Source organism: Eucalyptus grandis, chromosome 11, assembly GCF_016545825.1.
Source record: "Eucalyptus grandis isolate ANBG69807.140 chromosome 11, ASM1654582v1, whole genome shotgun sequence".
Classification (NCBI taxonomy): Eukaryota; Viridiplantae; Streptophyta; class Magnoliopsida; order Myrtales; family Myrtaceae; genus Eucalyptus; species Eucalyptus grandis.
Window position 1 is genome coordinate 21,289,083 of NC_052622.1, and position 25,958 is coordinate 21,315,040.

The following is a 25,958-nucleotide window of genomic DNA, read 5'->3' on the forward strand; positions in this document are numbered from 1 at the left end:
CATGAGAACCTGTGATGCATCTCTAACTGGGATTTTCTTTTGCCCAAACGAGGCCACAGCCTAGGGGAAGCTATCTCTCTCGTTCATGGGTCCACCTGCGTTCACAATTTGCAACTTCCCAGCAATTTTGCGGATCCGTCGGGAAAGAAATTCTGTAACATAACTAATCTTTTGTATCCTAAGTAAGGTGTCGAGCCGGAATTTGAGCTCTATAAAAATACTGTACTAATTAAGAAGGCGCAGAGTGTGTTGATATTGATACATTAAAATAAAAAGCGAATCATGGCAAATCATTTATTACATAAGGTTGTGTTTGTGACATAACTAACCTATGCACAGTGACTTCATCCCAATATTATATTTGATGACATGACGTGTGTGTGTTTAATGAGAAAATGCAGTCATAATCACCACCACCCGATTAGAACATGGGCCTCAGCAGCTTCTTCTTTTTTTTCTTTTTTCCCCATCTGAAGAATCCAAAATACAGGTCAGTTGAGAAAAGGAAGGCCTGGTCAAACAGCCTTTTCTTGTACAAAATCAGAGCATCCATTGAAGCTTTCCCAATGTCCTCATCGTCTCTCCCGATCCCGTGTTCCCCTGTGGTCAGCGCAGTCATGTCGCAGGAAAAATCAATGTCAAGCTGCCGAGCATAAGACCAACCACTACAGCCAACAGCCTACTTTGTGATCTCTGTTTCCTCCCGTTCACCAAGATCTTTCCCAGTCAAGATTTTCTTCCTTGCCCACAAGAAAACTAGAACACTTTTTTCTCTTACCTTCCCAACAAGCAAACTCCACATCGCACCTCCATGATTGAAGCAATCCTGACGCTGCTCCCGGGACTGCTTCTTGAATTTTGATCTGGGCCGTTTCCTGAACCAGAAAAAAGTTGACGGCCACTGAACCAGGGGAGGCAAAACTGAAATAAAGGTCTGAATAGATGGAGATGGATTCGCTCTCGGGCCGGCCGAGCATGGAGTCCTCGGGAAGATCGGGAGAGTCTCAATCTGGTCACGACAAGCTGCTCAACTGTTCCAGCGATGAAGCAGCCTTGGAATGGTCTACTTCCATTGAGACGTCGGATGCATCGCTGGATTGCGCAGAGGCACCGGCAGGTTCCGGTGTGAAGGCATATAATTTGCAGGTAATTCCACCAAATCCTCTTCCTTTAGCAATAATTACCAGACCAGTAATGAAGGGGGAAGGTATGATATCTGGGTGGTAAGATGAATATGGCAGTAACTTAATAGCTTACGGATATGTATTATTGCCTTCTATGAACAGAAACCACTGAGGACATTAACTAGGAGATCTAGTTTAAGGTTGGCTAAGGGATTGACAAGAATGTCCAGTTCAAAACTCAGAAGGTCTTCTTCGAAAAAGATCACTGTAGTAGGAGATCTTCAAAGGAAGAAATTGAGGAAGTTGTGGTCCGTTAGGCTTGCGGGGTTTCAGACCGCAAGGCCTTCTAGAAGAAAACCAAGTTTGCTATGTGACCAGCCTTTAAGTTCCTTGAGTGACCTGGATGCATTGCCAAATTATTTGAAGTCAACAAGATGTTCTGACGTGAAGAAGGTGAGTTCTCAAGCAAGTCATCGTGATTCTGAGCTGGCTGTCCGCAGCAGTAATCAGAATGGAAAATTCTCGACTGGCTTTAAGCCAAAGCAGAGTCCTTCCAGTAATAAATCTGTTAAAGGCTTTACAAGAACTCCTACCTTCAGACCTGTGAGGATTCTGACTAAAATGGCCAGTTTGAAACCGAAGAGGTCTTCTGTATGGAAAGAGCCGCAAATTTCTCAGTCCCCCGACTCGAGCATTCATAGACCTACCTGTTCGTCGGCTATTAGGAGGTCAAAGATTCCTGAGCAGCCAGAGGATCCACAAGAGGGTAATTCATCTGAAAGGATTTTGGTGAAGAAATTTTGTCCGTATAGCTACTGTTCTCTTCACGGTCATCACCGGCATGAGGAAGCTCCTACATTGAAGCGTCTGAAATCGGCAAGAAAGCGTGTGAATGCACAGCGAAGCAAGAAACTGGAAGGGCAGCCCTCTCAAAGAGTAAACAATACACGCAACTCGGTAGAGGGAACTGAGTTGAGCAAAATAGTCCCCCAGGGACAGCAAGCCATTGAAGAAAAAGGGAATGTCACTCCCACTGTTCAGGAACTCAAGAGGGAAGTTCCTGTAGAAATCTACACTGGGCCAAAAGCAGATCCAAATGGAGTTGCAGCTCAAGATGGAGGCAAAGTTAACTCTGATTCTCTGGGTCTAGTTGAAACAGAGTCTGTTGAGATTATGAGTCCTCATGAAAGTTCTAGAGAAAGTATTCAGAAAGCATGTCTTCACAGTGAGGAGCAGCATGTGGTGGTGCCTCCTCTGACCCTCAACGAGGAGACACATACGGAACTTCATCAAAGTGGAAGTGAATATGAAATGGGCATTACTGACTCTATAAATACACTAAAGCGTGAAGAGGAAAGTTCATTGGTTAATTGCAATACTGGACGAGGGAATGTTGCTTTTGATGAAGATCAAGCTACATCCCCAGCGGTCTGCCAACTGAAACCTGAAGATGGTGGTGGTTTGTCCCATTACCTGTCCTCCAAGTTGACTGATATCACAGAAACATGTCATTCAGAAGACCCACAGGATGTCAACATTGTCAGAGAAGTTGACGGAGAAGAGCCCTCATGTCTGGAGTCAGAACTTCACCTGACTGAATCAGCAATGAATGGTGAAAACACCACTGTATCAGATAGCATGGCTGATGAGCTACCATGCACATCAGATGTATGTATTAGCAGTACAGAATCTGCTGAGGCCTTAAAGGATGAATTATCTTTGGTGAGTGAAGCGAAGGGAGAAAACGCAGCAGCTCAATTTGGAGACTCTGAGCCGGATGATCCATTTGAGACTCCTCGGGGAATGAAGAAGTATAATGGGTTGTGGCACCTAATATATCAGCACATGGTCTCAGATATAGCTGGAAGCAAAGGGTCGCAGCCGTTCAATCTAGAAAATGAGAAAGAACGTGTGGAAGAGGGCAGTACACTGCCTGGAGTGGACGAAACTGACCGCTGTCAAGAGGTTTCTGAACGTGGTCAGGACACTGGGACGCCAACCAATGAGGAAGACCGGCAGCCAATGGAACTGCGCCAGAGTGATGCCATCAAACTGTTACAAGAAGCAATTAACAAAATTCTTCTTTCCCAAACCCCAGTTCAGAAGTTTGACAGCCAGTCAACTGGTAATGATACAGATACGGAGGAGCAGTGTCACTCTGATGGGAAGGATGGCAGCCGAGGTGCAATCGAATCATCAAGAGTCTCTACTTCGCCTGAACTTCAAAATGGTGTGGCCCCAGAATCTAAAGAAGAGCAGGTCAGATCTGAAAATCTCTATGCCAAGAAGGAACAAACGGAAACTAAGATTTGGAACAAGCCTAACCAGCCTACACTTAAGAGATGGAGCAATGTGAAAAAGTTAGTCCTTCTCAAGCGATTCGTCAAGGCATTGGAGAAAAATAGGAACTTCAAGCCAAGAATACCTAGAATCCCATCCTCAGACCTTTACTCAGAAGCAGAGAAGGTTAGCTTGAGACGGCAATCGACAGAAGAGAGGAAGAAATCTGAGGAATGGATGCTTGATTTTGCACTCCGGAAGGTCATTTCCAACCTGGATCCTGTGCAGAAAAGAAAAGTCACTCTCCTTGTAGAAGCCTTTGAAACTGTCGTCCCAGCACAAGGAGGTGAATCTCCCATTAGTCCACATTCATCATTTTCATCTCCTGTTCACTGTGCTAAAGCCAACACAAATTGCTTAGTCCCGGATGACAAACCAAGAGGCCCGGAGGATGGATACTCTTCTGGGACTTTGACTGGGAAGTCTTCAAGCACTTTACCAGTTGCCCAAGGCAGCAATTCCACAACTGAAGAACTAGAGAATTCAGTGGCATTCTCTGAGGCCAATATAACAGGTCAGGACTTTCGTACGATAAACAGGGAATTAAGCATGGCGAACTTCAATGAAAACACTATGAAAATTAGCTTTACAAGACCTGATGTGGTTATGACTGAGTCCACCATTCCGAGTGATCTATCTGATCAGTTCTTGAGTGCAGAAAACAGTGAAAATGAAATTGACATTGAATTATCAGGCAATGAAAATGTTCAGGAGGAGAGTGCAAGGAAAACTCCAAGTTCAAATTTAACACCTGAGGGTGCTGATGCTGGATCAAACAGAAAAAGCTCTGAGACTGAAGGTTTAATGGGTGAAACAGTGACAATATTCAATGATTCTAAAGGTGATTCGCCTGAAGATAAAGAAGTATTGGAGCCAGATGATCAATCTCCTGTTGGAAGAAAGAAGTATAATGGGTTGTGGCACCTAATATATCAGCACATGGTCTCGGACATAGCCGACAGTGGAGGATTGCAGACGTTCAATCTAGAAAATGAGAAAGAACATGTGAAAGATGGCAGCACACTGCCTGGTGTTGATGAAGCTGACCATCGTCAAGAGGTTTCTGAAGGGGGTCAGGACATTGAGGAAGCAACCGATGATGAAGATCGACAGCAGATGGAACTGTGCCAGAGCGATGCCATCAAACTGTTACAAGAAGCAATTAACAAAATTCTTCTTTCCCAAAGTGTACATCAGAAGTTTGATGGCCAGTCAGCAGCTAGTGATACGAAGTTGGAGGAGTGTTATCACTCTGATGAGAAGGATGGAAGCAGAGGTGAAACTGAGTCATCAGGCATCTCTACTTCCCTTGAACTTCAGAATAGTTCAGCATCAGATTCAAAAGAAGAGCAGGTCAGAACTGAAAATCTGCATACCGCGAAGGAACAGACAGAAACTAAGATTTGGCACAAGCCTAACCAGCCTACACTTAAGAGATGGAGCAGTGTGAAAAAGTTCATCCTTCTCAAGAAATTTGTCAAGGCATTGGAGAAAACTAGGAACTTCAAGCCAAGGGTGCCAAGAAGCCCGTCCTCAGAACTTTCCACAGAATCTGAGAAGGTTAGCTTGAGACAGCAATCTACAGAAGAGCGGAAGAAATCTGAGGAATGGATGCTTGATTATGCACTCCGAAAGGTCATTTCCAACCTGGATCCTGCACAGAAAAGAAAAGTTACTCTCCTTGTAGAAGCCTTTGAAACTGTTGTCCCAACGCAAGGAGGTGAATCTCCCATAAGTCCAAATATATCATTTTCATATCCTGTTCGCCGTGCTAAAGCCAACATGAATTGCTCAGTCCATGATGAAAAAATAATACCCAGTGAGGATGGATACTCTTCTGAGACTCTGACTGGGAAGTCATCAAGCACTTATCCAGTTGCCCAAAGCAGCAATTCCCCAACTAAAGAGCAACAGAATCCAGTGGCATTCTCTGAGACCAAAGGAACAGGTCAGGACTTTTGTAGAATCAGTAGAGAATTAAGCAGGGCGGTCACTGATGAAAGCCTCAGGAAAATAAGTTTCTCAAGTCCTAAAGAGGTTCTGAGTAAGTCTGTCATCCCAGGTGATCCATCTGATTGGTGCTTTAAGGCAGAAAACAGCAAATATGTACAGGAGCATGCAAGGAAAACTCCAAGTTTAAATTCGCCACCTGAGGGTGCTGATGCTGGATCAAACAGCCAAAGCTCCGAGACCAAAGGTTCTTTGGGCAAAACAGTGACAGTATTGAATAATTCTAAAGGCAATTCACCACAAGATAATAACGCAGAGTCCCCTTCGGCCTCAGTTGATGACACATTGGAGGAGCCCATGACAACAAGTCAAGAAGGTAAACATGGAACAAATCCCAAAGATGAGGTCCTCTCTGATTCATCTCCACTTGAGGATTCCATGCCTGTATGTGTCACTAATGCAGAACAGGAAGTACAGTTGGAGAACAAGAAGTACTCAAATCTTTGGTACTTGATACACAAGCATATGGTATCGGGTCTTAATACAGAAGATGGAAGCAGGTCACCTTTTGATGGATCCAGCAAGGAAGACGAAGAAAAGGAGAATAAATTGGACAGAAGGTACGATTCTTGTCCTCGTCGAGATTCACCAGAAGCAGAAGATCAGCAAGCATCTCTGGGTCAGAGGGCTGATTGTGAAAAGATGGAACTCAGAAAGATTGAGGCCATTAAGCTGGTACAAGAAGCAATTGACAATATCCTTCTTCCGGAAGCAGAGGAAAGTTCACCAGATGGTCAATATTCTGGTAAGAATATTCAATATGAGAAGACAGAATGTGCAGAGACTCTCATTTCAGCATCAAATAATTCAGCTGATTATGGAAGGGTGGAACCTGAAAGGACAGAACAACCCAGAGCTTCAGGTCAAGAAACACAGCTCCAATTTGTTACTGCTAGTGGTGCTTCCCAAGAAGAAGATAGAACAGAGCCCAAGGTGGCACGCAAATTTAGCCAAGGAGCAGTGAAAAATTGGAGTAATCTGAAGAAGGTAATTCTCCTTAATAGATTCGTCAAGGCATTAGAGAAGGTGAGGAACCTCAACCTACAGAAGCCGCAATATCTTCCCCCTCAGACAGACGATGAGCCAGAAAAAGTCAATTTGAGGCATCAGGACATGGATGGAAGGAAAAATACTGAGGAATGGATGTTGGATTATGCCCTTCAGCAAGTTGTCTCCAGATTAACTCCGACAAGGAGAAGAAAAGTTCACTTACTCATAGAAGCTTTCGAAACGGTTAGTCCTCCAGTTGGGAAGTGATCATGCTTCAGGCACAAGGAACAGCTTTGAGTCATGCAAATCTCTTTATTCCTCATTTATTATCGAGGTAAGGAACGTTTATATGATTCATCTGGACCAAATGGCACTTACCTGCAATTAGGACAACCGATTTCTGTCCATAATAAATCATGACGTACTTCTCATTGCAATTATTTTGGTAGAACAGTTCTAACTCTTTCCATTTCTAAATTTTTGCACACAGGTAAATAAGCGAAGTCTCTTCAGTGATGAGAATTCATGGTCATGACTTCAGAGTGTTACTGGATTCATCAAATTGGAATGTTTGGGCAATCCAAGGAGATATGCGGTTCATTTATTGTCCTTCAATAATTGTGTCATAACATGTAAGTGGGGGCTGTTAGCTCCTCTCACCTCAGATAGAGTCTTAATTTGCATAGATTAATATATGATTCCTATTTTGATATCACCAGGAGTCGATTTACAAGTCAATGTACAGATGAAATTGTGGTCATTGAGTTTCTTTCCCCAGCTAGAGATATAATGGAGTGTGATTATGAAAAAGGATTTCACATTTTTGACCATTTGTTACATACTTATGAATGAGGCAATCTTTTCTGGAGTGCGTTGAGGGTGTGGCTTTTTTCTGATGATTTTCTGCGTAGTTTATACCTTCCCTAGCAGCGTATCACTCCCTCTGGAATTTACTTACCTGCAGAAACGCAATCCTGTCAGTGAAGGTTGTTGCTCTTGCTCTTGTTCAATGTTTCAGCATACTCCAGAATCAGAAAGCCAGGGAAATGGAGCCCGCGGTGATACCTCAATATGGTTATCGTTTTTGTTGCCAACTTAGGTTTTTGTAGGACATGATACCTCGAATCTAAGGAAAAGTAATTCCTACAACTACAACCTTGATGAAAACCTAGGAAAGTTTTGAAAGAGCAAAAGAGTAGACAACAAACTGGCCTCGGAATGTTGTCGCACACTAAGGCCGGCGTGGGTGTGATGACTTCCGAATGGGGAAACGGTGCAAACCCATCGGCAGTCCCTTAATTTTCAACCCGAGTTTTCCAAAATGCATCCGCGTTGCTTCATGAATTAATAGTTACGAAAACGCACCATCGTTCATGGCGTAGAACATTGCCCCTGAAAGTGTTTCCAGCACTCACAATTTCTCATTTGAGCAAAAACTACCTGTAAAAGATAGGTTTGAAAAGTGAAAGAGGGATTGAAAAGAGAGAGAGAGAGAGAAAGGAGGAGGAGGAGGAGGAGTTTTGTGTCTTGAGATCTTCGCTAAGTTGACTCAACTACGTAACACAACACCCAATAAATATTCGCGCTCCTCATTTGTCTAATCAGGGTAGTCTTCAAAATTAGGTCATATATTGGAAGTTTTGTGAAAATCAAGCCGCGAAGTCCAATTTTTGAGTTGTCGAGTTTTGAAATTTCTTGGAACGGTGGATCATAACGTAGAGTTGTGGGGTTTGACTGTTGTTGATTTGAAACAACGGTTTTATGGAAGCAAGATTTTAGGGTTTCACATGCGAGTTCTGCATTATGTTTAAATTTGAATAAACACTTCGGGTAAGCGATTTGTTGACGCATGGAAGTTATTTTGGTAGAATTTAATCTTAGTTTAGCTAAGCCATAATTGAGATGGCATTTTACTTGGTTTTGATATTATTTCTGGTTTATATGATAGGATTGCGAATTCGTTGATTTGAGTGAGCCTCGTTATACATACATACATACATACATACATACATACATACATACATACATACATACATATTGAACTGAAAAGAACATTTTTATTGCATAAAGTGGGATGAGTATTCACTGTCTTTTTGTTATTTGAAAATGGTTTAAAAAACATATTATGAAATATGTCGTGATGTTTATGTATGTGTATTGTTTTATGGAAAGGTTTATGAATGATTTGAGAAATCAATGACAAATGGTAGATGGTTATGTTGCGAAAAGTTGTATGCTTAGTTTATTAGGTTGATTTCTAGATTTGATTTCTGATATTGGAGGATAGTTGTTTATGCTTAATATAATTATGAACCCAATGAGAGGTTTGGGCAATTACTATGTTTTGATAACTGTGAGTGTTTTAAGAAAGGTATTGCTAAATGATATATACACATATATAAAATTTGTGAACTTGGTTTATGATATGAGTTCTATAACAATTTGAGAAACGTTTTACGAAAGGTGTTTTGAAATGTTGCGAGATTATGAAAATGATGTGAGATGCACCATATGAAATGTATGGTTCAATGAAAGGTTTGTGAAATGATATATTTTGGGTTTGCAAAACTTTCTTGTGAAAGAATTACATTGACTTGGATTATGGTTTGATGAAAAGTGATTTGATTCTGTATGTGAAATTGATTTACATTGCGGATTCTAGATTGGTTTTGTGGCAAGAATTGATTTGTGAAAGGCTTGTGAAATCAATTGTGATATAAAAGAGGTAAAAGACTAAGTGCTATACGATAATTTAACTTCATAAGAGTCATTTCTAGAGTCTTACAGTCAAGGATTAAGTGCTATTATGATAACATAGTTTCATAAGAGCCACTTTTAGGGCTTTGTACTATTGATATATTTTCGTTAAGAACTAACTGCTACATGATAATGTAATTTCATGGAAGCCACATCTAAGGCCTTGTACTTGATATATGTTGTTCAAGAACTAAGTGTTACATGATAAAGTAATTTCGTGGGAGCTACTTCTAGGCCATTGTACAACTCAAGTGCTAAGTTCTACACAATGATGTTGTCTCATGGAAGTCACTTCTAGGGCTTTGAGATATGATGTGCTATGAGATTGATCAGATGGATTTTTGAAATGAGATAAATCATTGGATAAACCACTGATGTGTGATTTTGATGAAATTGATTAATGGATTTGATCATTGATATTTATGAATAATTTTAATAAGTATTTTCTGAATTGTATAAAGCTTGTTAAAATGAAATAACTAGTATATGATTTGATATGTACTACTCACTGAATTGTAGATGCATATCCCTATTTTTCCCTATCTTTTCAAGTTTGGGAGCTGAATGTTTGAGTGGTTAGAAGATGTGTCCTTTGGGTCAAAAGATGGCCGTGTCACCCCATCCCTATAGGATTCGGGGTGTGAGTGCTACCGGAACCCAATTATAAGCTCCTGAAGGTCACAAATCTTCAGTTGCAACTGTTCTATATTTCCTCATTCCTCAAATGAATTACAGCCCGAGTTGCCAGCAGTCCAATGAGCGTTCAGGCGAAGAGAAACGAAGAATTTTTTAAAACCCGTGACCGTTTGCAGGAAAAGAAGAGAGAGAAAGACGTTCATCAACAAGATCCGTCAAATACAAGTTGGGACATGTACAATCTGTCTGGTCAAACGTCAAAATACATTGTTCTTACTTTTGAAAATCAATTATCCAATAACAGTCTCAAAGACTTATATTTAAGTAGCATTGATGAAACAAATTGGCAAAATGACAAACCATAGGCTGTTTATTTCACATCAATCAAAGTAAATTTACTTATTCTTTCTTTTGCGCCAAAATAAGTATGGTAAGTCATTTATCAACATTTATAGCGTCTGGTGTTTCAGATGAAAATAAAAGCTTCAATGAACAAGATATTGACTAAGTAAATGGTAAAACTTTGAATTCCAATGAAATTTCGAAATAATAATATGTCAAACAATCAAAATTAACATAACAATTCTAAATTTGTATAGAAAGTCAGACATCTTATCTTATTTAAAACATGATATCTCCTTCGCCAGAAACTGTCAGATTAGGAAATTTGCTCGTTAATTGATGTTTATTTGCAAAGGCATAGTCGTCATTTTACTTTTAAGCATTGTATTGAAAAAAGAAAATGCTCGTGCATGCTGACCTCTCATTGATGAAGTGTTCCACGCCTCTCTTTAAATTAATTGGCCTTCTTCTTACCAGGAAGACATCATTCCCTTTGTACCACGTCATGCCACATCGCCACTAAGGAGCATAAAATAGGACCGATTGCTTGTGCCCACTCATTATAATCGAGTTTTGTAATCATGTCAAATCGTGTGCTTTTATTGACTACACTATAAACTTGTAGCTTAAAGTCATGTCATATTCAGATTTGTCCGATGATCGCATATAAAGGTGTTAATTCGAGTCCAAAATTGCCAACTCAATCCTGCAATGAAGTCGGTTTTTTTTTCTTTTTCTATTGTAATCTCCAAATAAATTCAGGTATTATGTGGCCCCCAGATCTTGTCCTCCCCCTTTTGATAATTAGGTGTTCACCTATTATATTCGTCCGGGACTTTCGTTCGGGCTTTGGTTGATTAATTAAAGCAAGATCGTCGACCGTCTCTGGCCTTCTTTTACGGGCCAACGTCGACCATTCCTTTTCATAAAGAATTAAGGAAGACCATGATTTCCATAAAGATACTTCTTTTTCTTTTTTTTCTTGACACCTCACCATATATTAGATTCGATGGTATTATTAACTTTTGCTTAGTGAGAGAGCGTAGTTACTCATATACCTTGAATACGGTAGAAGGGGAGAAAAGCACAAGAAAAATTGTTCAATCAATTTTAAATTTATTGTACATATATCAATTCAATCATAATTTTTTCAATTTTACCACTTTAATCCTAAACTTTTGTATGGAATTCTAATATAGTATTTCTGGCCAATTTTCATTGACAAATATTAACATAACGATGTATCACATAGGATGGATGTCGATGACTAGATCACCATGTTAGTAATTTCCGGCGAAAATTGACGGGAAGGACTACGTTGATTTATGATTAAATTGATAAAATTAAAAAGTTTATGATTAAATTGTTTATGACTGATCGGATAATTTTCACTGCAAAACTTATCTTATTGACATCAAGTGATTTCTAATTGGTATGGTAAAGGTTTGTTTTTGGACGTTTAACACATGTTGTGATATTTTCATAAGTGATTGTCTTGTTAATCAATATGGTAGCTAATCCCCAATGCAAAGTATCTATCTCTAGTCAAAGTGTAAATTTTACAATTTGGAATGCATATTGTACAATCATCTAACTTATATACGTGATCAAAGAATGTGTTTTTCATCCTTTTTTGTCAACTCTCAGTCTAAATTGGGTTGCAATGTAGAAGACTGTGTTTTTCGTTCATATAATCAACCTGCAAAAACTTGAAACTTGCAGATAGTATGAAGCTGATTTGAATGTAGCGACACAATTTCTCGACTCCATTATGTACGCATAAATTTAAAAATTCAATTATTTCAACGACTTCATAAGAAAGATAGTGTAAGTACTAGAGGTGATTGATTCCATAGTGAACTAATACCGGGCCAATCCTATGACTCCTAGTTCCAAAAGATTAAAATCAGGAACCAAATTGATATGTTTTGAAACCGGTAATCGGCTCACCCTATGTTTTGGTAAAAAATCAAATTCTTATAATAATAATATAAAAAAAACCGTTCTATTTCGCTTCAAATATCTATTGGTCAAATGATTAAATTGTTGTTTGTTCACGTTAAAACTTATTATTCAATTCTCAATGGCTGCAAAAGTATTTTTCTTATTTAATAGATGCTTGAAAGCCACTTCAGAATCAGGCGAAAGCGGTCCCAAATTGGTTGAACCGGTTCTCAGGGAAAACCAGTGGTTCCGGCCTTAGAACCAGACTTAGACTAGACCAAACCAGTTCTCCCAGGATTCGGCTTTGAACCTATTGTTCTTCTAGTTTCTGAGTCGAACCTAACCAAGTGCTCACCCCTAGTAAATATTATATACTCAAATTTCAACTATGGCGAATAACTTGGACGCATTCTTTCAATTTACGCAGCTTTCTTATTTATCCCCCATTTTTAAGGCTGCGGAGAACATGGCGCTTGTTGACCACACATTTTTCAAATATTGTTAAAAATTATGAGCCAATAAATTAACAAATTTGATGAAGTCATCTGAGCAACTTTAAGCCAAAAATAAATAAAAAATAAACAAATGGCCACATGATTCTCTTGCCATAGGTGAGCAACTTTGATCCGACGTACCGTATTCGTCAAACACAACATATATGTGTGTGTGTGTGTTGTATGTATGTATGTATGTATGTATGTATGTATGTATGTATGCATGTATGTATGTATGTGTAGACACGCATATAATAGATACTTTTAAGGAGTTATTCAAGTTCTGAAAACAAACTGAAGCTTTCTATTTTTATAAGAAAGCATGCTATTTTTTCAAGAAAGCATGCTGTCTCAGTCTCAAATTCAACTCGTGGAAACTTCCGCTTAATAATAATAATTAATCTTCGACAATTTTTTTTTTTTTTTTATTCCCATCAAGCGACACATGCGAGTTTCGCGTTTGTCCAAGCGCATGCTTCGATTGACTTTAAGCGAACCAAAGATTTTTTTTTTTTTTTTTAATTTCCTAATTTAAAAGTGAAAATCTTGAGGTAACTTGTTCTTAGGATAAGCAAAATTGATTCCGACCTTTAATTTGTGAAAGTCAAAATTATAACAAAACGCGAGCACTATAAAGCTAATCCATTATTTCCGTCTTTATCTATGTATTTAAGGCAAAATCGAGTTTTGTCTCAATTTTCTTTTTATTCAAATTTAACCCTAATATAGCGGATTTTCATACCTACACAATTTCTATTATTTACCTTGAATGACCTCTCAAAACCTTCTCCTCTCATTTTCGGTTTCCAATCTCACATTTCCCTCTCTTAAAATAACTTCATACTTACTCGATTACCTTATTAAAGTTGCTTTCTTCTTCATCTTTTGTATGGGAAGATTCAAAACATGGCAGTAAATTTCTGAGGAAAATGAAAAAGGAAATCTTTTTTTATTGACAAAGTTGATATCGAAGCCTTTTGAAATTAAACTAAAAGACCACGACTTATTAAACTATCTAAAGGAAATACCAGTTTCACTTTTCCCTCACTTATCTATTTGTATAAAAAAAAAAGGAAAAAAAAATGGAGAGAATCTGGCTAATGTCTAGATCTCTAACACCCTCTCATGTCAAAGAAATTATAAAATGGCAGTTTTCTTGAGTATCGATCACTATTTTAGAATCGTGCAAACGTGCATGCGCATATCACATGAATTCCAACATAAAGTTACATGATTTGTGAGTAAAAGTCTATATAACTTATCATATCCCAACCTATTCATAGAATAGAATATTATAAAGAGGAAAGAGATAAAGTGACCACTCCCTAAAGTCATTAGAGCACACGCAATTCAATTTACCAATTTTCATTTTGTTCTATAATTTTAGTTACATCACAATTCAAACTAGTCCCAAATCCTCAACTTTTCAACTTGGATTTCTTTAAACCCTTCAAATTGTTCACAAGTTTTTAAAATTTCTCCAAATACTCGAACTTACTATTCTACATGTTGAACTGTAGACCTTTCATTAGCCTGCTGGAAAGCCAAAATTGACTTGACCATAAAAGTTTCCACACAAGAGAAAAAGGAAAAAAATCGGATCCTGGTCCCGCCCAATGGGCATATTCCTCCCCCTTGGAGCTATAAAATGGCCAAGAAAGTCGGCCGAAAGGGCGGCGTGACAAGGTAAGACACGTATGACACCACGCGCGCGGCAAAGCCTGACGTAGTCCTCCGAGTCATCCGCCATTGTCTCCGCCTCCATAAAACCTCACGCCTCTCCAACACCACCAACAGCATTCGACATTTCGACAACTCCAAAGCTCGCTCTATTATATTCAGATTCGGTCTCCGATCACGACTCAATTCCATCCTTTGATCTTTACATGGCCGGTCTCCAGTACTACTTCTTCCCCACTGACTTCTTCTACCCTCGTGCCCCGTCGCCATCCCCCGCCGACGGTAGCGCCGCCGCCAAGGCCGTTCTTCCCGTGAAGGCTCTGAAAGGATTAGAGGGCGGAGACGACTTCGTTGGTCAGAAGAACCCTCCTCCCCAGCCCTCCTCGGCTTCTGCTTCTGCTTCCGCCGCATCATCGACGTCGCTGGTGCTGTCTCGGTCAACCATCGAGAGACAGCTCCGTCGTGGGCAGCCCATCATCGCCTCGGACACTCCGAAGCAAGCCTGACGCCGTTGGTGCGAACTGTGATTACCCAGAAGAGGCTTTATAAATAAGCGCTTCTTTTGTAGTATATTCGGATTGATTTCGCTTTTGAATTCTTGTTGGAAGATCGCTTGTGCTATGCTCACGGAGACTTCCGCATGTATCGCGTTGCGCTTACTTTTCTTGAATGTGTTTGAAGTTGTTAGTAGAAAAGAGGCCATTTCTCGTGGCCAACCGTTGTAAAAGTTTTTTTTTTTTTTTTTGGGGACGAAAACCGTTGTAAAAGTTAGCATGCCTCTTTCTAAAATGCAAAAGCTTTCGGACGGTAATTCTGACCATTGCATCACCTCTGACTTACTAGAACTGCGGGTACCACCTGTAACAATGGGCTGCTTAAGCCCTTATTTTGTTAGCCAAGCCCATTAACTTTGTGCGTGAGTATATCTCTCCGCGAGCGAGTATTACCGAGTAATTTAATGCATATTTTGGAAATAAAATCCTTATAATAAATCTTTAATCAATATACAGGAAATAATAGAGTTATGAATATTTTGGCAATAAACATTTAAAAATAATGATGGGAATTTCTGATTCTCAAAAACCGGATTCGACACTAAATCAAACTCATAAACTTGTGTGGAAGACGGGCCCGGGAAAAACACATGCATCACCGATCCTAAGGCATATTACAGAATCGAACGTACCTTGTTAGCCACAGATTAAGTACCGATGCCGATATGAGGAAGAGAATTTGGCCATATTCGATTCGATGACGCCAATTCGCCTTAAAGGGAAGATGGGTGTCGCATTTTGCTTACTGTTCTTTCTTTTAGAGCCTTTCAAGGGAGAGAGAGGGAGGAGGAACATACATTAAAACCAAAAGGTACGTTCCTCCCTCTTTATTTCCCCTTATATACGTCCCATCCAAAAAGAAACGTGTCCCTTCATCATATCCCTTTATCCATGGGCCTTAATCTTGTGGGCCGGGCTTTTAGGCCCAACATTGGCAGACGGGCCAATTTAGGCCCATCACATTAATAATTAAAACCATCATCTCCCACTCGCACATGGTGGGCCGAACAGGATCCTCTTTACCTCTCTTCAACATTCATACCGATGAAGAATTCGTGCGACCAGTATACTTTGAGAGTTCATTGCCATACATCTGTTAGGAATATATAGCAGCTCATAATGAGCATCACACTCTGAGTAGATTTACTATGCAGTACCCTAGATCGATTGATCACATTTATATCTCTCTTGATCTCTTTTAAACAATGATATATATATAAATATATATTGTATTCACAATTATGATTATCCTAAAGACAGTCATAATTGGTCGACCAGTGAATACAAAAACTACAATGTGATTATGCAAATTCGATCTTACTCTTTCATTCAAACTCTCAATTTCAGTTCAGCTTGCTTTTCTAGAAATATCCCATTAGATCGAATCAACTCATGACCATTGACAACATTCTAAGATAGCAAACACTAAATAGAAATCTTGAGAATAAGTAAGAGTCATGAGAGCACTCAAATTGAGGAACTCTTTTCCTCAAGAGTCTCACACAGCATAAAAGTTGAGATCAAACTTTTGCCACTCTTATTGGTCGTCTCATGCATACGTAGTATGAAATACGTATTATGGTATTAACTCCTTTCCCATGGAGCGTATGTCTACACCTTCAATACCGTACATATGATAGTTCAAACATACCCAATGTCTAACTTGAGTTCACGTATCTACTCATTCACAAAATTCATCATAACTCACATCTGACATCTTAGATAGATAAAGTAAAATATGTTAGGTATTTTACTTTCGGACATAGTACATATCATGTCCTCATCTTAACACTTAGTTAAGGTGACATATATATTTTAAACTTGAGCTCTCGATTATCACATAGATAATAAGATTAAAAACCGTTTCATTTCTATTTATCACATAGTAAATAGAGGTGATTACCCGTGTGAGTGGGCTAATCTTATATCTGTCTGACATACTTTCTCAACTTAAAGTAATGCACTGAGCATTAAGATGCACAAAGATCAAATAAAGATTCATAGGTATTAATAATGAAAAACACAAATTCATTAAATGTGAACAACTCAGGGAAATTATAATCCAGTACATCAGACTCTACGCAATCCTAGAGATTTTACATGACCACAAAACACATCTCTAGGTATTGGTTTTGTCATAGGATTTGCTACCATTATATGCATAGATATGTACTGTAAGCTCACATCCTTTCGTGCAACCATATCTTTGACAAAATTATATTTGGTATCTATATGTTTGGTCTTACCATGATATTTTGGATCTTTGGTGTATGCTATAGCTGCTTGGCTATCACAGTTAACCAATAATGGATTTGCAGCTTTCTCAATAACATCTAAATGATCCAAAAATCTCTTAAGCCAAACTCCTTCTTGTACCGCTGTTGATAATGCCACGAACTCAACTTCCATCGTGGACAAGGCTATACCCGTTTGCTTCTTACTGCTCCATGATATGGCGCCATTGTTCAGTAAGAAAGCAAATCTAGAGGTAGATTTTCTTTCATCTAAATCTCATCCCCAACCAGCATCTGAATAGCCTTCAAGTCGCAGATCATTTCCTTGGTAATTCAGCTTGTAATCAGCAGTTCCCTTCAGATACCTCAATATTCTTTTAATGGCTTTCCAATATGCTTGACCTGGGTTGGATTAGTATCTACTCACCATTCCAACTGCAAAACATATGTTAGGTCTTGTACACATCATAGCGTACATCAAGCTCCTAATAGCACTAGCATAAGGAACATGTTTCATTTGTTCTTTCTCTTGTGGAGTCCTTGGACACAGTCTATGGCTCAATCCTTCACCTTTTGCAATAAGAATGTCTATGTGTTTATAATCTTGCATACAAAATCGTTCAAGAACATTATTTATATATGTTTCTTGCGAAAGAGATAACGATCTCTTCGAACGATCTCTTGAAATCTCAACTCCAAGAATGTATGTAGCCTCACTCATATCCTTCATCTCAAAGTTAGAAGACAACCAACTCTTGACAGTATTAACAAACTCCATATTGCTTCCGGCAATTAGTATATCAACAACATATAATGATATGATCACAAATTGATCTTTGGATCTTTTGATATATACACAATGATCCTCATCTATCATTGTAAAATTATATGCCATTATGGCATTATGAAAACATATATACCATTGTCTCGACGATTGCTTAAGACCGTATATCGATCTCAAAAGTCGACATAATTTTCCTTCTTAGCCTTCTTTAATGAAACCAGTAGGTTGTTCTATGTATATTTTTTTCCTCTAATTCTCCATTGAGGAAAGCAGTCTTTACATCCATTTGATATAACTCAAGATCCATACTAACCACTATTGCCAGAATAATGCGAATCGAGGTAAATCTCATTACAAAATAAAATGTTTTTTCATAATCAATTCCTTCATGTTGGTTATACCCCTTCGCCACAAGGTGAGCCTTATGTCTTTCTATCGAGCCATCAGTTTTTCGCTTTATTTTGAGAACCCACTTGTTCCCAATAGCTTTGCGTCCTTTTGGAAGATCAACCAGTTCCTAAACTTGGTTTGACTTCATTGACTCAATCTCCTCTTCCATTACATGAATCCATTTTTCCTTACTAGGGCAATTTATAGCCTCATTAATATTTCTTGGCGCATCCTCATCTTGCGGAGCAATCATAAAAGTTTCCCCTTCAATGTCAAAACGTCGACGGGGAATACTTTTGCGACTTGTTCGCCGTATGGGAGATTGTACACTTTGAACATCATTCCCCATCATGCTCCCACTCAGATTAGATAATGATGATGTCGTCTCATCATGTGGTTGTAATTGAGAATGAGTTGAGTTCAATTTATCACTTCTCATATTACTCCCACTTGGACGAACTCCACTAATATCATTATCTTGATCCAAGGTTTCAAATATGGAGTAATCTTCACCTATTTCGCCCTTCTTAGGAAATTCATTCTCTAAGAATATGATATCCCGTGATTCAAATTCAGTTATACTTCCACTTTCCTGCTCACCTATGAACACATACCCTTTCGAGTGTTTATAGTATCTTATGAAAATACTCTTCTTTCCTCTGAGACCCAATTTCTCAAACTTGTGATAGGGCTCATGAGTATAGGTAGCACAACCCCATGGCTTAAGAAAACTTAAGTCCGATTTTCTACCTGTCCATAACTCATATGGAGTGGAAGTAACTGATTTGGAAGGCACTCGGTTAAGTATATAGGCAGTAGTTAATAACGCATCACTCCAAAAAGTAATAGGTAAGTTAGCATGCGCCATCATGGACCTAACCATTTCCAGTATGGTTCTGTTTCTTCTTTTCGCAACACCATTTTGTTGAGAAGTATATGGAATAGACAATTGTCTTTCTATTTTTTTTTCATCACATAATTTTCTGAACTCATCAGATAAATATTCTCGACCTTGATCAGATCTTAATACTTTCATTTTCTTGTATAATCGATTTTCTACCAAGTTCATAAATATTTTGAAACAACTTAATGCTTTAGATTTATGAGAAATCAAATAGACATATCTGAATCGAGTATAATCATCTATAAAAGTGATGAAATAAATAGCCCCATGCCTTCCTCTCACATTCATTGGACCATAGACATCAGAATGGATTAAATGCAGAGGAAATTCAGTTCTTTTTCCTTTTTCCAAATGATTTCCTTGTCATTTTCCCTACTAGGCAATGTTCACATATGGGCAAATCGACTTTTTCAATATTGCCCAACAAGCACTCTTTGGCTAGTCTATTAATACGTTATTGGCCAATATGACCAAGTCTAGCATGCCACACATTCACATCATTATCATATGAATTATGAGACGTGAGAAGGGAATAACAAACATTTGCATTAACATAGTGAATATCCAATACAATGAAACCATCCAGAAAATAACCACAACCATAGTAATTTGTATCAAAAAAAAATCCACACCTCTATTATGGAAGTTCATATTAAAACCTAGCTTGACTAATACTAAAACAGATACTAAATTCCGACGAATCTCCGAAGTATACAATACATCATGTAGGAATAAAGTGCGTCCACCACGCATGTTCAGTTGGTAGGTGCCAATTCCTTTTACTTCAGCTCTGTAGTTGTTTCCCACATAGATCCACTTAGTTCTAGTTGGTACTTGTCGGAATTCCACAAATGATTCCCTATCCTTCGCTACATGGTCTATTGCTTTTGAATCCACAGTCCACAAATGATTAGATTCAGTGAAGAATACATAACTCGACACATAAGCAAAGTTCTGAAAAGTACAAAGGGTATATACCTTCTTTGGCTCACGACAGTCGCGAGCATAGTGACCCTTCTTGTCACAATTGTAACACTTCACCCTTGTAAGCTTCTTCATTTGAGGACACTTTCCTCTTTTTCTTCCCTGAAGGACCTCCTTCCTTGCCTTTCCCTTTATCAAACCAGTTAGGACGTTTGCGCTTGGAGCTCGAAGCTCCATGTGAGCTAGAACCAGCATGATAGATTTCAGTTTCCGACTTAGCTGCCAAGAGGCGGTCCTCTTCCAGCTCAAGATGGCACACTGCATTCTCAAAGGTTTTGATATTTTCATTATGAGTCAGGTGCACATTCATATGCTCCCAACTCTGAGGCAATGAACGAATCACTGCCTGCACTTGCTGTTCATCAATCAGGACATGACCAGCATCTTTTAGCTCATTAATCATGTTTGACATCTTTCTAAGATGTTGCTTCATGGTCTGACCATGAGACTTCTTATAAGAGTCAACTTAATAGTAAGCTGCCTCAGTCTGGTCACCGAAGTATGACCAAATCTTGCTGCCAATGCTTCCTACATTTTCTTGGCATTCTCAAAACGTCTAAATTCTCGCATGACGTCATTTTCCATGCTACTCAGCAACATAATGCGAGCAAGAGAATTTTTTCTTTTCCATGTAGCAAATGCTTCCTTATCTCTCTTGTGTTGTGCAGTGTTTCCTTCTTCAGGTTCTACCATGGTCAGGTTAAGAGCTTCTAGTGCCTCTTGCTCTTCCAACACATATTGGATTTTCATGTGACATATTTCATAGTTATCGCCATTGAGCTTTTCACCTTTGTTCAGCTCGGCAACTATGCTCTTTGTGGCTGAAGCCATTGATTTGAACATATTAGACATATATGCAATAATTATTAATGCCTATCATTTATGCATTCATTTTGCACAGACCCATCATATTAATGAACAATTTCAAGTAAGGTTTCAGAATCAAAATGTCAATATGTTTCCAATCATCCTCCAAAAATCCTAACTTAAAACTATCATTAATATAATTGTTTTATGCAAAATAAATTCTATGAAGCTACACAAAACTTCTATGAACTACCCACGACAGTCAACAATAATAGAAAGCAAATAATATTTGACATCCAATAAAATAATAATGATTTCACATAATACAACTAACATATCAGTTGCCACACCAATAATAACTAGGTAGAAAAACATTACATAAGATGTCCACAAAGCACAATAAACAAAGACCAGTCAATATATCTAACACCAAGTCAGTACACGAACTGGGAAAGATTCTCTTTTGTTCAATTTCTTGATCTTTTCCCTTGTAACAATTCAGTAATAATCATCTATAAAATCCATCACAATTTTCCTATATGAAGCGGCTTTATTGACATCCCATATGCGATTCAACACTCCTTGCCATTCTGGTGGAAGAGTGTTCATGAAAAATCGAACCATCTTAGATTGTGGCATATGACAACCATTCCATATGACCTTTTGAATTTTCCCATTGACTTCAAGAATGTGATCAATTAAGTCACCACTCTCCCATCGATGATCAGTTAGATCAATTATCAACTTAGAAAGCATTTCCTTTTGTTCATCGATAATTGCGCGAACAGGTGTGCGTAATCTAAGGGGAGGCATTGTTTCTACAACAAATGCAAAACAAATAAGGGATCACATATAATCCACATAGACTTAATTGGAAAAAGAAACACATTCTTTTCCTCTCTTTTCTTTGGGTCAACGGTCAACGGTCAGCTGAATTGAGGTCAACGGGCGGTCGGGTCGGACCGGACGGGCCAGGTCAGACCGGTCGGGCAAACCGACTGGCATGTGCGGCACGCATGGGTAGCTGACGTCAGCTGGCGCGTGCCTCGCACGCGCTAGCGACGGCACATTCGCACGTGCGTCGCACGTGCACGCGTCGGCCGTGCAGGCGCGTGCATCGCACGTGCGCGCGTTGGCTGTGCACGTGCGTGCGATGCACGCGCCTGCCCTACGAATTGGCGCGTGCAACGTTTGCTCCGGCTGCGCGTGGGGGCGTGTCCGGCGGCCTTTGGCGGCGTTCCGCCACTCATCGCGCTCGTCTCGACGAGACCTTCCATCTAACACCATCAGAAATAGATTTCAACTTACAAAAACTCGAAAAAAATGGATAAATAGTGCTCGGGTGTTGGGATTTTTCCGCCCCAATCGGTGTCGGCCAATGAATTTCATGAAAATTTATAAGAAATCATCCATAAACATGAAAGGGGTTGGGAAAAACATGGAAAAGGATTGGGAAACAAGAACTACGGCTTTGATACCAATGATGGGAATTTCTGATTCCCAAAAACCGGATTCGACACTAAATCAAACCCCTAAACTTGTGCGGAAGACAAGCTCGAGAAAAACACATGCATCACCGATCCTAAGGCACATCACAGAATCGAACGTACCTTGTTAGCCACAGATTAAGCACCGACGCCGATATGAGGAAGAGAATTTGGCCATATTTGATCCGATGACGCCAATTCGCCTTGAAGGGAAGATGAGTGTCGCATTTTGCTTACTGTTCTTTCTTTTGGAGCGTTTCAAGGGAGAGAGAGGGAGGAGGAACGTACATTAAAACCAAAAGGTATGTTCCTCCCTCTTTATTTCCTCTTATATACGTCCCCTCCAAAAAGAAATGTGTCCCTTCATCATATCCCTTCACCCATAGGTCCTAATCTTGTGGGCCGAGCTTTTAGGCCCAACATGGGCGGACGGGCCAACTTAAGCCCATCACATTAATAATTAAAACCATCAACTAATATTGTATATATAAATTTTAATCAGATGATGACAGATAAAATTCTATATCGCGTTCAAATATCTTTTTTTATTTATAGAATTTAAGTTACATTATATGATAATTCTTATCGCTTAAATGAGAATTATAGATGGTAAAAAGAGATTGCTTTCTTCCTTTAATAATTTACAACGAGATGATGAGTGTATGTACACTTGCAAAGAATCTATATAACAAAATTCAGTTTGTGTTTAAATGGGTTTGAATGAGTTATAGATATAGATTTCGTGTTGAAGAATAGGAAGATCCAAACTGCTTGGGTGGCGTGGTAACTCGATCTGGGTTGGAAATTGATGTGGACTAATTTGACCTATTCAACATCCCCGCAAGCTGATGGGACAGAACAAACCGTCAGCTTGGAGAGCAGAAGTTGAAAACGTGCAAAGAAGAGTCCTTAAGTGAAAATGTCAACAGGCTGATCTAGGTAGTTAATGAAGTGAAGATAGAGCTACCCACGAGCTAGTCGTTCACGAGAAAATGATAATCAATCTCAGCGTGCTTTGTGCAAGCATGAAATTCGAGATTAGTCGTTGGCTGATAAATTATCGCACCAAAGAGTCGGTGGATGGGGTGGAAGAGCATTTAGATCTCTCAAGAATATACAGTCCACATAAGCTCTGCGGTAGTGTTAGCTAAACACCTGTGTGCAGCTTCTGTACTGGAACGTTCTACAGTTCGTTGCTTGCGAGAGCTCCAAGAAGTAAGAGTTTGACCACGGAAAATGCACAAACCTCCAATAGAGCGCCATCTCACAATCACCAGCGTAGCCTACGTTTGAAAAGGCATAGAGAGTAGCTGATGACCCGCGAGTAAATAGAATATCAAGTTGAGGAGTGTATGCAAGATAGCTGCCAAGATTCATCAATGAAATAAGCGGCCAAATAGAAGTGTCAAACATCATCAGAACCAGCCCAAGCAGAGGTTAATTCTACCAGGCAACTTATCCAAGACCTCAGAAATCTTTTGCTTCTCTTTTTTGTAGATTTCCAAGCAGTCGGCCTTTATTTTGTTCGTTGTCACAAGCTAAAAAAGAGGCTGCAAATTCTTGACAAACACCTTGAACCCAATTCCACCAAAGCAAACAATTCAAACATGACCAAAAATTCATGAAATACAGCACATCGGCCTCAAGAATTATGAAAGTTCATGCATTTCTCAAGACTTTGGCTTTATATTCAGTCGGAATTTTCCATTTAACTTCAACGTCTCTAATGATGCACAAAGCAGATGTTAGAAACAAAATCAATTTCATCTTGAGCATAAGCAAATGACATCAGTAAAAAGAAAAATAAATAAATAACATATGCTTGCATTTTCGTATGGCATCAGTGTAAAGGAAGTGCATATGTAGAGGCTGAAGCAAAACAGACCACTTTGTCATGCAGAGTAAGAAAGCAAGTGTGTAAGTTACGTAACAAAAATCAAAGCAAATTCCAAGTTAATCATTAATTTGTAACAAAATCAATTTCATCTTGAGCATAAGCAAATGACATCAGTAAAAAGAAAAAAATAAATAACAGATGCTTGCATTTTTGTATGGCATCAGTGTAGAGGAAGTGCATATGTAGAGGCTGAAGCAAAACAGACCACTTTGTCATGCAGAGTAAGAAAGCAAGTGACGTATAAGTTACATAACAAAAATCAAAGCAAATTCCAAGTTAATCATTAATTTGTCAATATAACCTGGAAGATCTTTCACTAAGAGCAATATTCTAATCAGATAACGGTAAAGGAAAAACAAACCCAGTATTAAGAAGAAATCTGAATAGGGTTATCGATATAAACCATGCATTCAAAAGAAAAAAACCAGATCGAAAGTTCAGAACCTAAAAGTTGTATGCGCGATAAGACATGAATTATACCAAAATCTACTTCTACTATGATAGTGTTGCAATGCACCGATTGCTTTTTCCATACAGTTTACACAAAGACAAATTCAATCCAAGCGACTACTGTTACAGCAGCTAATAACCTCTGAGAGAGGCTCGTTGTGAATGGAAAATACATGCATGAACTTGCTACCTCGTACAAATGTGGCATCTAGCAAGTCCTTTTATAATTTAGCAAGCATTGGCATTGTAAGAATCATCGAATCATTACCAATCTAAGACCGTTAGACAAGATGGTGCAGAGATTGGACCTGCAATTGAGGCAGCGGTGGAGGAGGCGTAGTCTTTTGAGGGCGGTGAGTGGTGTCGAGCTGCGTTAAGGGGTCTAGCGGGTGTCGAGCGGCGTTGAGGGGGAGAGCGGCATCCAGCCGGGGGGGGTGGGGGAGTGGCGGGCCGAGCGGCTTCGAGGGCAGCAAGCGGCGGGGTGTCGTCATCGAGGGGGCGAGCGGTGTCCAATGGGGGGCCGAGCAGCATCTAGAGACGGGGCCAGCGGGGCCCAAGCGGTGGCGAGGGCGACAAGCAGCGGGGCGTCGTTGCCGAGGCGTCGTCGAGGGAGTTGAGGATAAGGTATGGAGGAGTTGGGGACAGGGCGTCGTTGCCGAGGCATCGTCCAGGGAGTTGAGGACAGGGTATGGAGGAGTTGGGGACAGGGTGAGTTTTGGCTTGGGGTTTCAAAGCAACAGAGTCGAGGACAGAGGTTGGGCGGAGAAGGATAAACAAATTGAAGTATAATTAGGATTTTTAGGTTTAGGAACCGGAATCAGCCTCTCTAGAATCGGAAATCAAACCGGACCCATCGGTCCAGTTCTACAGTTCTCCAATTCCCGGTTCTAGCTGGAACCGGGCTTACCCCTAGTGTCTATGCCCCCATTTTTTTTTTATGCAAAGTACGAAACCCCCACCAAGAAAAGAAAGTGTTATAAATGTCATATAATTTTTGTCCTTTTCTTGACTTTCTTCGCTTTTGTCTTTCTTTCCTTTTTGAGAGCGTCTACAATCTTTCTTGTCTTCCAAAAAAGGATATATATCACGCCATATGTGATCCTTGCCGACTGACTATGCCTTAACACACTTTCCTTTTATTTTTCTATCC

General features: G+C 39.5%; 1 protein-coding gene and 1 long non-coding RNA gene across 2 annotated transcripts; one reads left to right on the forward strand and one right to left on the reverse strand.

The window, feature by feature from the left end:
- Positions 1 to 514: 514 nt before the first annotated feature.
- Positions 515 to 7,330, forward strand: LOC104427414 (calmodulin binding protein PICBP). Its single transcript, XM_018864860.2, has 3 exons — positions 515 to 1,146; positions 1,287 to 6,798; positions 6,955 to 7,330. Exons 1-2 carry the CDS (start codon positions 943 to 945, stop codon positions 6,729 to 6,731), a joined length of 5,649 nt encoding a protein of 1,882 aa, XP_018720405.2. The 5' UTR covers positions 515 to 942; the 3' UTR covers positions 6,732 to 6,798; positions 6,955 to 7,330.
- Positions 7,331 to 23,448: 16,118 nt separating this feature from the next.
- On the reverse strand, positions 23,449 to 25,549 carry LOC120289317. The gene is made up of 2 exons (XR_005547243.1): positions 25,117 to 25,549; positions 23,449 to 23,824 (listed from the first exon to the last, which is right to left on the reverse strand). It is a non-coding gene; the product is annotated as an uncharacterized LOC120289317 (long non-coding RNA).
- Positions 25,550 to 25,958: the final 409 nt, after the last annotated feature.